Below are 12,865 nucleotides of genomic sequence, written 5' to 3' on the forward strand. Positions count from 1 at the left end.
GCTGCCATCGCCGCTGCCGCCTCCTCCTCCGCCGCCACCTCTGCTTACACCCGCCCCACCGAGCCCGCCGACTCTCGTCGGAACGAGCGTATCCGGTACGCCCGGACTGAGCAGACCCATCATCGTCTCTAGTGCGTCCCGACGCTTCGGTGAAAGGAGATTGGTTGGATTGGAAAGGGATCTCCGGCCGCGGATGGCTAAGCGCGTCCAGGTTGGGTCTGTAATCTCCAAACGCCGAACGACCCAAATTTCTCTGAAAAAGAGGCCTGACCTCGAAATTGAGTCTGTTGCCACGGCCGGGAGGTCGGCGACCACGTGTGGCCTGTAGGGGGGGTGGGACTCAACCTCCACGGCTGAGATGGAGAAGGAGTTGGACTCGAACCCCACGGCTTGGAAGGATAGCCGCCATATCCGCCATATCCCGATTCGTCAGTTCTGGGTGATTCGTCGTCTCCACCGTGCACTTTTAGAGAGTGAAAAGGTAGAGAGTGAATTAATGGAGAGAGTGTGAAATGGGTGTGAAATGGGTGGTGGAGGAGTGGTATTTATAATAAAATTTTCGAAAATAATTAAAAAATAAAAAAATTTGTCGGACGCTGCTGGCACGTTTAGGGTTCAGGGTTTAAGGTTTATCTTACTATATTGCCCTTCGTCGTCTCCCGGCGCGTCCTCGCCCCCTTCTCGCCGAATGGCCGTCTGCCCCAAAAAATGCGTCCGCCTCGGGGCGGACGCTTCCTACACTATAGCGCGGCGACGGAGGATTGGGGGCGGCCGGCGCGCCGCCCCTATAGCGGATACCCTAAGAATTATATAGGGATATTAGTTTCAAAAATCATAAACTTTGGTCTCTTATTCTAGTATTTTAAATTATAATATTGTAAACCGATGTAGGTTATGAAGTACTACTCCTTCTGTCTCATTAAATATGCAATATTTGTTTTTCGGCACTAGATTTTATGTAGTGTTGTTTTGTGAGTTAATGAAGAGAGAGTAAAATAAAAGAGATAAAAAAGTAGAGAGAGTATTGTTTCCATTTTTAGAAATGTTTCATTCTTAATGGGACTAGGCTTGTAAATTCGGGTACCCGCGGGTACCCCAACCCAAAAATTCGGATACCTGAACCCGAAATCTCAAAAATACCATACCCAACACTTGACCCGTAAGTGAATTCGGGTACCCTAATACTCGGTGCGGGTATCCGAACCTAACTAATCGGGTATCCATAAACCCGAAATTAGTATTTCAAATTTATTCTTTTATCTAAATTATATTGTGATAAGAATCGATATTATTAAAAATAGAGTGAACTACATAAAAAGTCTCTGACGTTTCCCTTTGTGACACTGCAGGCCACTAACAAAAAAAATATCGCAAGACAACCATAACCTTAAACATAATCACATATCGCGTTTTTTCTTACTATATTGCCCTTAAGCCCTAAAAGGGCATTCTGGTCATTTCAGTGAACATTCTGATTAGGGATGTCAATGTAAACCGAACCCGCGGGCCGGCCCGAATAACCCGATAAAAATACAGGGTTAGGGTTGTAATTTCGCAGCCCGAATTTAAAATCTGGCCATTCGGGCTGACCCATTACGGGTCGGCCCGTCGGGTTGAAGGCTTCTGCACCGTGAGCAGTTTTTTGTAACGGTCATAACTTTCTCTACAAAGCTCCGATTGAGGTGTGCAATATATCCACGCGAAGCTCTTTCGAAGACGAAGAGAATGATATGTATTAGAGGTTTATCAGACTTCAAAATTGCGAGAAACATTGACTCTAACAAGGCTGCTGCACATCCACATATTTTGTGTACATTTTCTAATCCATTTTCTATCATTTCTCAACAAACATGTAAACATACCAAAATATAGAAATATAATCAAAATCATCCAAGACAACCCTTTAAAACCATGCAAAATCCAAATACGTCAACCGACTATAAAAGATCACGAAAAAAATCACTATGTGGTTCATGGATTCATAAATACTCATATGTAAAAGCTTTCTTTTAGTATATTTCCAATATAATAGTGCAAAGTGTTTTGACGCCGCTTCGTCATTTAATTATGCGTACTTTGATGATTCTTAAAACAAAGATAAATTATTATTTGACTTATTTACAGCTGGAATAAATTAAATTTGACCAATCATAATTCAAGAAAATTTAGAGTTACTCCAATTAGCTAGCATCTTGATAATTCACTTTTTAACAATTCAAAATATTTTTGTTACATCTACTATGCACCTCTCACGTTATGAAAATTTTATTTAATTTTCTACGAATTGATTTACGTTTGAATTTTGAAACAAAGTGTTGATTTATATTTTAAATACATAAACATAAACATAAACATACTATTGATAGATATTTTGTAAATAATTATGTAATGAATAAGTTATTTAAATTTAAATAACTTAATATTTTTTAAAAATATTAAAGAAAATAAAAAATAAATATTTCATTGTTGAATGATTAATTAAAAATATGTATATAATTAAAGAAAATTTAAAATACGTATTATTTTTTTGAAAATATTAAAAGAATTAAAAATACGCATTGACCCGAATAACCCGGTGGGTTAGCCCGAAACCCGAAGGGTTAGGGTTAGGGTCGAACTTTTATAACCCGAAAAAATCATAACCCGAATAGCCCGTACCCGAATGGCCCGACAACCCGAACGGGTTGGCCCGATTGACATCCCTAATTCTGATAGTGGTGGTCTGCTGCATGCTGCGACTTCTATTGTTCTTGACACAAGTGATGGTTGGGTTGGCGATTAGACATATTTTGTTCACATCATATTTTAATATGTTTCTGTAAAAGTATTTGATGTTTTTTGCAAAAATGAAATGAAGTTGAGTATTTTTCAATTCTGATATCTCCTTGCTTAAAAAAATTGTGAAAAAACATCGTGTTTAATAATGTTTGCAATTGTCCTACAAATAAATATTTAGGTATACATATAATGTATTGTTGATATTGTGCATGCATGTCTTGAATTAATTATGTGATCAAGTATGTGTTGAGTAAGATTCTAAATATGAAAATTAAAATGAATATATAAACTCACATTTTGGTTCATCACATCATATACCACATTTAATCCAAATCAAAGTATATGAGTATATGGTACAACCATAACTAATACTTAAATTTAATATAATTTTTTCGATTGATTTTGAAGTAGCAATAATAATTAATGGCAGTGGCAAATGATGGTGGAGAAACGCTGGATGACTAATGGCACAACAGAGGCCACGCAGATTCCGATTCTTCTGGAGGGCTATTTCGGTAATTCATCTCATTTCTCCCGAGACTACAATTACACGAAACTAAACAAACTGATTTTTCTTAACTGAATCGCCACAAAGCAAAGAGACCAACATTTCAAGGGAAGAAACCCACAGCTCCGCTGTATACCATTCCAGGGAGAGAGACAATGTTGTCGCGACGCACATCTACATCGGACCGCCGTCTCCAAAATTTTATACCGCTGGGTTTAATAATTTTTTTAAGATTTAATCTTATAAAAATTATTCAGCTATATAGATAGGAGTCATTATTTAATTTCAATAAAATGTCACATAATAGTAGTACTGATTGACTTAGGAGTATTGTTTTTCCATTTATAAAAAATTAATTTCAATAATCCAAAATCTGAAAATAAGGTAATTGCTCTACAATTCTATTAACTCGACACAAAAAGGGTGATTTGACAAAAGTGTCTGGCTAATGTCTGCAAGTCTGGTAGGTGTGTGCAGAGTAGGCCTGCAAGTTGCGGTAATATGATTGAAATGCCCTTCAAGGCATTTGGGTATTTTGGTCCGAAAATTGGCTACAAATACAAGATATGTGATTATGTTTAAGGTTAGAGTCTTGTGGCGATATTTTTTTTGTTAGGGGCCTGCAATGTCACAAATGGAAACTGTCGGAGACTTTTTATGTAGTTCACTCTTAAAAATAACACAATAATACTATTTATTGACTATTATTAAAAGTCTAAACTTCAGTTCTAATGCTTTAGCTTTCTCTAGATTATGATTCTATGATTATATATATGGAGTATATAATAGACATTAGACAAATAGACACTACTTAATTTTAAAATAAAGAAATTTTTGGCATAAATCTACATGTGATTAAATAAATTTACTCTAGATTGCCATAGGCCTTATACTAAATAAAAATATTTATCACAAATACCTAATTAATCGGGTATTAGTCGGGTACCCTAATACGGGTTTTGAGTACCCAAAACCCGTCGGGTATTGGGTCGGGATCGGGTATACCCGAAACCCGAGGTCTAAATTTGCAGGCCTAAATGAGACATATCAAAAAGGAAAACGTCCCATTTCTAATGGGACATAAGGAGTATTAGATTTGTACTATATATTATTAAAAAATTAGTAATTCAGACAATCAAACGGTTAGAAATTTTTGTGCGTAATGAGTGAAGAAAGTATATGTTGAATATGGTTAGATTGTTAGGACAAAGTATTGAGGAACGACAGATTGATTCTTAACGTTGAGAAAGAGAAGGGGGGCCTATTTACTCTGTATTGCATGCACACGCATAAGCTTTACCATGCATACGACTACAAACAATACTTTATTATGAATCGACTTTATTTGTAACGAACTAACATGATTAAAAATAGATAAGGACCCAGCTAGTGGAGCTATTTTTCAAATAATCAGTGCACACCCATTTAGTAAATCTATCTTATATTGTAATATCCGAATAAAATATTTATATGAACAACCGTACCACAATTAGATTAGTAGTTGTGGTTTCATATACTCCCTCTGTCCCATATAATTTATCTCATCTTGACTAGGCACAAATTTTAAGAAATATAATGAAAAGTGAGTTGAAAATGTTAATGTAATATGAGTCATACTTTTATATACTCCCTCCGTATTCAAAATAGAAACATTTAAAACGACACGAGTTTATTGCACAATTGGTAAAGTAAGTGAGAAAAATTGGTAAAGTAAGAGAGATCAAAAAGAAAAATGAGTAAAGTAAGAGAGATGAAGAGAAAAAATAGTGAAAATAGAGTTAGTGGATTGTGGGGTCCATGTCATAAAATAGAAAATAAAAAGATTCTAAGGTTTTCTATTTTTAAGGAACGACCCAAAATGGAAATAGTTGCTATTTTTTAAAAACGGATGGAGCATTAGTTTTATAATCAAATGTGAGTAGAAATGAGTTAGTGGAATATGAGGTCCACGGTAAAAAAAATGATAAAAAGTGAAATGAGACAAATTATGCGGGATGGACCGAAATGGAAAAATGAGACAAATTATCTGGGACGGTCGACGGAGGGAGTATATCAAAATTATCATGCAATAAAAATAAAAATAAATAACAAGCTTATAAGCAATTGTGAATTAGTGACCCTGCATCGTACGAAACCACATTTTAAATTGAGGTGGAAAACTAATGGTAGGGGGAAAAACATGTGAACAACCAGTGGCGGATCTAGGGGGGGCAGGAGGGGGCGGTCGCCCCCTCCGTGCGACTATTTTTCCCTTATCGGGATGTAATTTTACCATGTCCGCCCCCTCGGTTTGCCTCCGGCGTCGCCCCGAATAACCAAAAAAATAGCCATGTCCGCACTAAACCAAGCTAATATTATATATTCCGCCCCCTCCATTTCCGGATCCTGGATCCGCCACTGTGAACAACACATACGATTTCATGCTGAGAAAGATAAACACGGCGTTATATTTTTTCTTATATGGAGTATAAAAAAAATTGTAGAAATAACTTCGAAAGTTACTGGACATTAGTGATATGTTAAATATTAACAAACTACAAAGGTCTCACATTTGAGTGAGTGTACATGTGTTTTGATATTCCCATATTCAAGTTGACCCACGTAAAAAAATGTAAAGTAAAAAGATAGAGTATTAACAAAATCCTTCAAATGTTGTATCCTATAATTAATTGGTGATACACAGTTATAAAGTTGAAATTATGTGATCCTTTGACCCAACAATTTCAATCAATCAGTGATCGGCTCTGTTTTATTTAATTTTGGTTGGAGTTCAGATTCCATGTACACAATAATTTATTAGTGCATGCATGTTTTTCGATCTCATTCAACTTTTATGAATACTCCTTCACATGTGATCAGTTTTTTTATTTGATGTATTTTCTATGTGAAATAATTCACATGCATATGTAAATAGTGAGAGAGTAAGAAATGAGAAATTAAACACTAAGTTCCAATGGTAGGTTAAAAGAGAAGAAATTAAGAGGCAGAGAGGTGTGGGTACAGAAGCTTTGAACATTCCAAATGGGAAAGGTCAAGTGTAGTCAGAAGCAAAATATTATGTCAACAGTGAAGAAATTTGTTACATGTCATATGCTGCCCTTTCCTTTTTTATTTTTATTAAACCCTTGCTGCTGCTACTTTAGCTTTCCATTTTCGATCTATAACCTAATCTACCATTTTCGATTCCCAAAATTAATACTCCTTCTGTTCTGTTTGTGATTTAATATCTATACTCACGAAAATATTTTTTTAAATGGATATAAAAAATTAGTGAAATGTTTATACTCATTACGTCAGATATTGTATACCATTTTGAATTATTCGGAGTCATTTTCATTTACAACAAAAACAACACATTTAAGCTCTTTTATTTTTTCCATTTCTACATACTCTCTTTCCTCTATTTTATTTTATCCTCTTTGCAATTACTCATCAAACATGTCTCCAAATAAAATGATTCAAGTAGCATGGGGCATAGATGATATTAACTTTATATAGTAATAAAATCTGATTGAAATGAGTTGGTAGAGAGTATGATAATAAAAGTGAAATGAAAGATAAATTAAGTGTATTATTGATAAAAAGAAAAATGATTATAATGGGACCATAAATACTACTCGACTCTAATAAAACAAAGAGATTAATATAACCTCTCATGGCGCTGTATTAAATTAATCATACCTTAAGTGATACTCTTATTTTCTTCATCCTAACCTACTTGCATCTCATTTCGTGTACTATTTAAAGTTACTTGCACTCAAAAACGTATTGTCATTTGTAAATTTTTTTTTCTCTTTCCACTTAATCAAATATTTAAACAATTTTTTAACTGTCGAATCGAAAAGAAATTGAGCAAGTAAAGAAGGGAGTAGCACTTTTAAATTTGATTTCAAATCTATTGAATCATGGATAATCCTAGATCGATTTAACTTCAAGTAACTAAAATGAGGGTAGAAGAGGAGGTGGAGGCACACACGCACGAAAATACTAGTATATGAGTAATTAAATGAATCAAATGATTGCATTTGCAGATTGCATTAAATAAATAGGTAGAGAAGTAGGAGTAGGGAATAGACAGGCTTAATTTTAGGACAAGTGGTGTTATGTTTTCTGATAGACTAATTTTTTATGTGATTTTACATCACAATGCGTCTTTTCATCTCTTATCGTAATTTATTTGTTATTTTATTTTTAAAGAAATAATTAAATACTACTCCCCATCTCAAAAAATTAGATTAATTTTAACTAGAAAAGAGTAGTACTCGTACTACCACTATTTTGTGTCATACTACATCAAAACTAGACCAACAATATATATGACAAAGTTTTTAATAATCATACATAATATTTTAATACTACTTCCACCATTTTTTCCCTCTTTTTTTATTTTTACCAATTACACATTAAAATTATGTCATTTTTTAATGGATGAATTTAATATTTGGTTTTCAAAAGTAGTATTTCCCCGTCTCACTCAAGATGTCCATTTTTTTTTTAATTTGTCCTACTCAATATGTCCACCTTCTATATTTGGAAATAAATCATTTTCTTCTATTTTTTTATTAAAATATTCAATTACTAGTTTTTTTTATCCACTTATTTCACCAAACAACTCTTACTAAAATTTTGTGTCATTCGAGAAAGTGGACATCTTGAATGGACCACATCTACCATTTTTGAATGTCCCGTAAAAATATATCGATTTTATTCGACAAAACTTTTTTCTCTCTAATAAGATTAGTTTCATTCTCCCCTAATAAAACGTTTACATTATTAATTAACGTGTATCATTTTAAACGTTGTCTATTTTTTTAGAAATGCATAAGTGTGAATAGGGATGTCAACCGGGTTCCGGGCAAACCCTATTCGGGTTGCGGGTCAATCGGGTGCGGGCTAATCGGGTTGTACTTTTTCGGGTTATAAAGTTCGGCCCTAACCCTAAAAGCTCGGGTTTCGGGCTAGCCCAGCGGGTTAATCGGGTTGCTAGCGATAAAATTAACATGCGATCAATCCAATAAATAATGCCGAAAATTAGTTATATTTATAAAATATAAAATATTTAATTATGATAAATTTGAGATATATACTTAAACTCAAACACAAACATGATCAAATACCAATATTTGAGATTTGTGCAAAATAAAACATAAATTTAAATATTTTAAAGCATGTTTTAATATATGTTTTAGAAATTTAAATATTTTTTAATGAATTAGAAGTTTCTAATTTATATATATTATTATATTAATAAAATATTAATATATAATTTATATATTTAATATAAAATTGAAAGTTTTTTTAGTTATCTGTATATTATAAAAAAGTCAATGAAAGTGTTTAATTAGGAGTCCAACAAATAGAACAATAGAAATTTTATCCGGTTTTCGGGCCAGCACATCGGATTTTCGGGTTTATCGGGTGCGGACTAATCGGGTTGTAATTTTATCGGGCTAGAAATTTTTGACCCTAATCCTATATATTTGGCGGGATATTCGGGTCAACCCACGGGTTACGGGCTGCATTGATATCCCTGAGTGTGAATACAATGGAAGAAAATTTATATCTCAATTGCTTGGAGGAAACCGTACAATTGCAGTTCGCCAACAAATTTTCATCCACGAAATTGTGTCATGAACATATATATCAACATATATGTCATAGCACATGATTAATTTGATTAATAACTATAATTATCTTCATATTTTAGTTAGATCTATATATTTTTTTGATTAAATAAAATTAATTATAATTTAACTGCTTTAAACATATTTTTTTCATCATAGAGAGATTCGATAAAGAAAGTTAGAGTGTAGAATTTACATAAATAGTACTACGAGTACAATAAGATATCTCACATAATAATTTCAAAGTAGAAGTAAATTAAATTTCAATAGCTCATACTATAAGTTCTTCAGTTATTGGTTGTGGTATTTTAATTAAACAAGTATATTTGTTTCATTGAATGAAATTAATGAAAAATATAACTATTTTCGTATTTCCTACATACGTAAATATGTATTCCGTTTATAGAGTTCATGTGAGAGAAACATTTAAATTCAATGATTATTTGTATCATAAGTATTTAATTTAATAATCCTATTAGTTGTTTAATTTGTCACAAAATAATTAAGTAAAATAAATTAAATCGTCAACGCCACGTGTACGCTGGGGGTGAAAAGGCGCAATCCCCAAGCAGTAGAGATAGAGTAGCCAAGCCCAAGCCAATGCTTATCATCTTTTTGTCTGCATTTATTATTGATTTTGTTTTGGAAAAACAGCAAAAATACAGAGCAAAAATTATTCTCTATATTGTATTTATATACACTCCAACTCCAACCTCTGCAGCTGGGTTTTCATATTCTTCGAGCAAAACAACGCTAACTTTCTCAAAGAACAAAAACAATGGAGCAAGAAAAGAATGTGAAATCGAGATTCAAAAGCGTGTGTGTGTTTTGTGGGAGTAGTTCTGGGAAAAGGGATTGTTACAGAGAGGCAGCGATTGAGCTAGGGCAGGAGCTGGTACTCGTTAACTTTTCTCCACATTTTATACACAGACCGATTTTTCGTATTTTCAAAGCAAAAAAGTTTTACTCTTTTCTACGTTTTCTGAGTATTTCTTACGTGGGTTTTCTTTGTTTGCATGAAGGTTGCCAAAAGATTGGATCTTGTCTATGGTGGAGGCGGCATTGGGCTGATGGGACTGGTGGCGCGTGCCGTTCATGGCGGCGGCGGACGTGTTCTTGGGTGAGGGTTTTTATTTCTTTTTATGATTTTGGTTTTTTACTATTTTTTTTATGGGGATTGCATTTGTTCGCTTGTTTTTGACTAAAACTTTCTTACTTGAATCAACTAGGATCATACCGAGACCTTTGATCGGCAAAGAGGTTTGTTTCTTCTTTCTCTTCTATTCTCTCACTCACGAACACAATGTTGTATAGCAATATCCACCACTAGGGCATTTCAAAGATTGGATTTTGAACAAAGTTAAAAAAAAATTGGATTTGTAACAAATGGTGGTTTGCAGAAAACTGGGGAGACTGTGGGGGAGTTGACGGTGGTGGCTGATATGCACCAGAGGAAGGCCGAGATGGCCCGCCATGCTGATTGCTTTATTGCTCTGCCAGGTCCTCTCTCTAGATAACTCATTTAATTTCTTTAAAGGGCATCCATCTAATGTTTCAAAAAAATAGGTGGTTATGGAACGTTGGAAGAGCTCTTGGAGGTCATCACATGGGCCCAGCTTGGCATCCATCGCAAACCTGTAATAAACTTTCTTTCTTTCTTTCTTTTGCAAGTGTAAAACATTAATATGATGATGTTGATGATGGAATTAATTAGGTGGGGTTACTAAATGTTGATGGCTACTACAATTATCTGTTAACCTTCATTGACAAAGCAGTGGATGATGGGTTCATAAAGCCATCTCAACGCCACATATTTGTCTCAGCACCGAATGCAAAAGAGCTTGTTCAGAAACTGGAGGTTAGCCTCATTTTCAGAATCAAGAATCATGTACTCCACTAGTATAATTAATTGTATTGAATTTGGTTCAAAGATTTATGTTCCCAAGAATCCCATGTTTCACTGAAATGGCAAAGACAACATGCCTCATGAGTTAAAGAGCTCTCAAAATGTTGCCTTTCTTGACATTATATTAAGCCCTTTTTATTACTTTTTGAATAAAAATTGTTTCTTGAAATTGGTTGTAGGAATATGTGCCTGTGCAAGATGAAGAAGTTGCCAAGTTGAATTGGGAGGTTGAGATTGAGCAAGTAGGATTTGCTGCTGCTCCAGTCAAACTCAAACAGACTGAAGTTGCTCTTTGATCAATTAGTGAAAAGAAAAAAAGAAAAAGAATGTAGGGAGACTTTGTTTTATTTAAGTTAAGGTATCTGCACTAATCAACCGAGGCCTACCATATATGGTGTGGTGCAAAGACAATGACTAGGACAAGAATTTGGACACAGTAGTTTCTTCTTGTAATTTTGGAAGTGGGGAAATATGCTTTTGTATGTATCTCTCCCTCTCTATATATTGATATTTATATGTATGTGGTGTTGAAGGTTATCTTGCTATCATAGCAACAAGGTAACAAGAGGAATACAACAAAAAGATTGGGTTTATGCAGCTTTATAGTTCTGAATATACTCTCAGGCTATATAGGATGATTCAGCATGCCTGCAACGTTTTATTCCTTCTACTTTTTTCTTTTATCTATATATTATTTGAATTAATTATTTGGAGACAGTTTGTTTAAGGTAGGTGTTTGTTGTGCTTGCTGAGTTATGAGTTAGTGCTATCTTTTTTTGGTTGGAAATGGAGCTTTCTTGTGTTGAGTAAAGGACAAGAGAGAGTAGCAGTGTAGGGCAGGCAGCCAAACTTCACTCTTTTCCCACACAAGTTGCATCAAAATGGTGTGACGGAGAAAAAATTCATCTTTTCAAATTACTTCCATAAATGTTCCATAGGTATGTATTTGTCAATGGGCTTTCTAATTCAGGTCACAAAGCCCACTGGGTTTCTTTACATGTATTAAGTTAATGCAGGGCTAGTAATTAAATTTAGCATCTTCATGGGAAAGGGTAGAAATAATTAACATATTTACCTCTTCTTGATAAAATTTGATGCTCTAATGGCAAAGGTATTTGGAAGGTATTATACCTTCTTTTATTTTAAGAAGGTATTTTTACTTCTTCTTAGAAGAATAGGTAAAAGGTTAGTTATTTTTGTTGCCTTCTTAATTTATTTTATTATCTTCGAGTCCATTACTTTTTAAGAATGTATAATTACTTTTTTGAGAAGGTAAATGAGAAATATAACTTATCAACTTACCTTCCTCCCTTGGAGATGCTCTTAGAGCATCCACAACGGTACTCTTCGCAAGAGCAGCCGCTGTACTGACGGCATGGCAAGAGCCGTGCTCACCGCTGCACTCTTGCCGTAGGCACAGACGTGCTCGATGGCAAAAGCACCACCGTGCCGACGGCAAGAGCACGAGCAACCGACATAGCATGCTCTGATTGGCAGCTGGTTTATCATTTTCTTTTTAAAATTCAAAAAAATCTGAAAAATTCAGACTTAAAAAAAATATTTTCCCACTTCCCAATAAAATATATATCCGTTTTCCATACTTTTAATTTATTTTTTTCATTATTTTTTCTCCAAAATTAACACTTTCATCTATAAATACCCCTTATTTCAACACAAAAAATCACACTACACCAAACAACTCTCTTAATCTCAATTTTTAGGATTTTAATTATGTACTAATTTTTATTTTTTAGTATTTTAATTATGTAATTTTTAATTTTTTAGTAATTTGTAATGGTATTTCGGGTATTTTGAATGCATTTTAGTATGTGGAAATATTTTTAGTAATTGAAATATTTAAATTGAATAATAGAATGGTGGGACTCTTGAATGATGTAAGAGCATGCTCTTCCGCAAGAGTATGAATGTGAGTGTTGTACTCTTGCGGAAGAGTATGGAATTAAAAGTAAATAAATGTGAGTCCGGGCCCACATCCATGCTCTTAGCAAGAGCATGAATGTGGATGCTATAATGCCCTTAATATATAAA

General features: G+C 34.1%; 1 protein-coding gene across 1 annotated transcript; it reads left to right on the plus strand.

Moving 5' to 3' along the window:
* Positions 1-9,600: 9,600 nt before the first annotated feature.
* Positions 9,601-11,397, plus strand: LOC121747197 (cytokinin riboside 5'-monophosphate phosphoribohydrolase LOG5-like). The gene is made up of 7 exons (XM_042141198.1): positions 9,601-9,805; positions 9,933-10,030; positions 10,140-10,170; positions 10,311-10,410; positions 10,477-10,547; positions 10,625-10,768; positions 10,996-11,397. The coding sequence occupies exons 1-7, from the start codon at positions 9,689-9,691 to the stop codon at positions 11,110-11,112; spliced, it is 678 nt and encodes a 225-aa protein (XP_041997132.1). The 5' UTR covers positions 9,601-9,688; the 3' UTR covers positions 11,113-11,397.
* Positions 11,398-12,865: the final 1,468 nt, after the last annotated feature.

The sequence above is a fragment of the Salvia splendens genome, chromosome 9, assembly GCF_004379255.2.
Source record: "Salvia splendens isolate huo1 chromosome 9, SspV2, whole genome shotgun sequence".
Taxonomy (NCBI): Eukaryota; Viridiplantae; Streptophyta; class Magnoliopsida; order Lamiales; family Lamiaceae; genus Salvia; species Salvia splendens.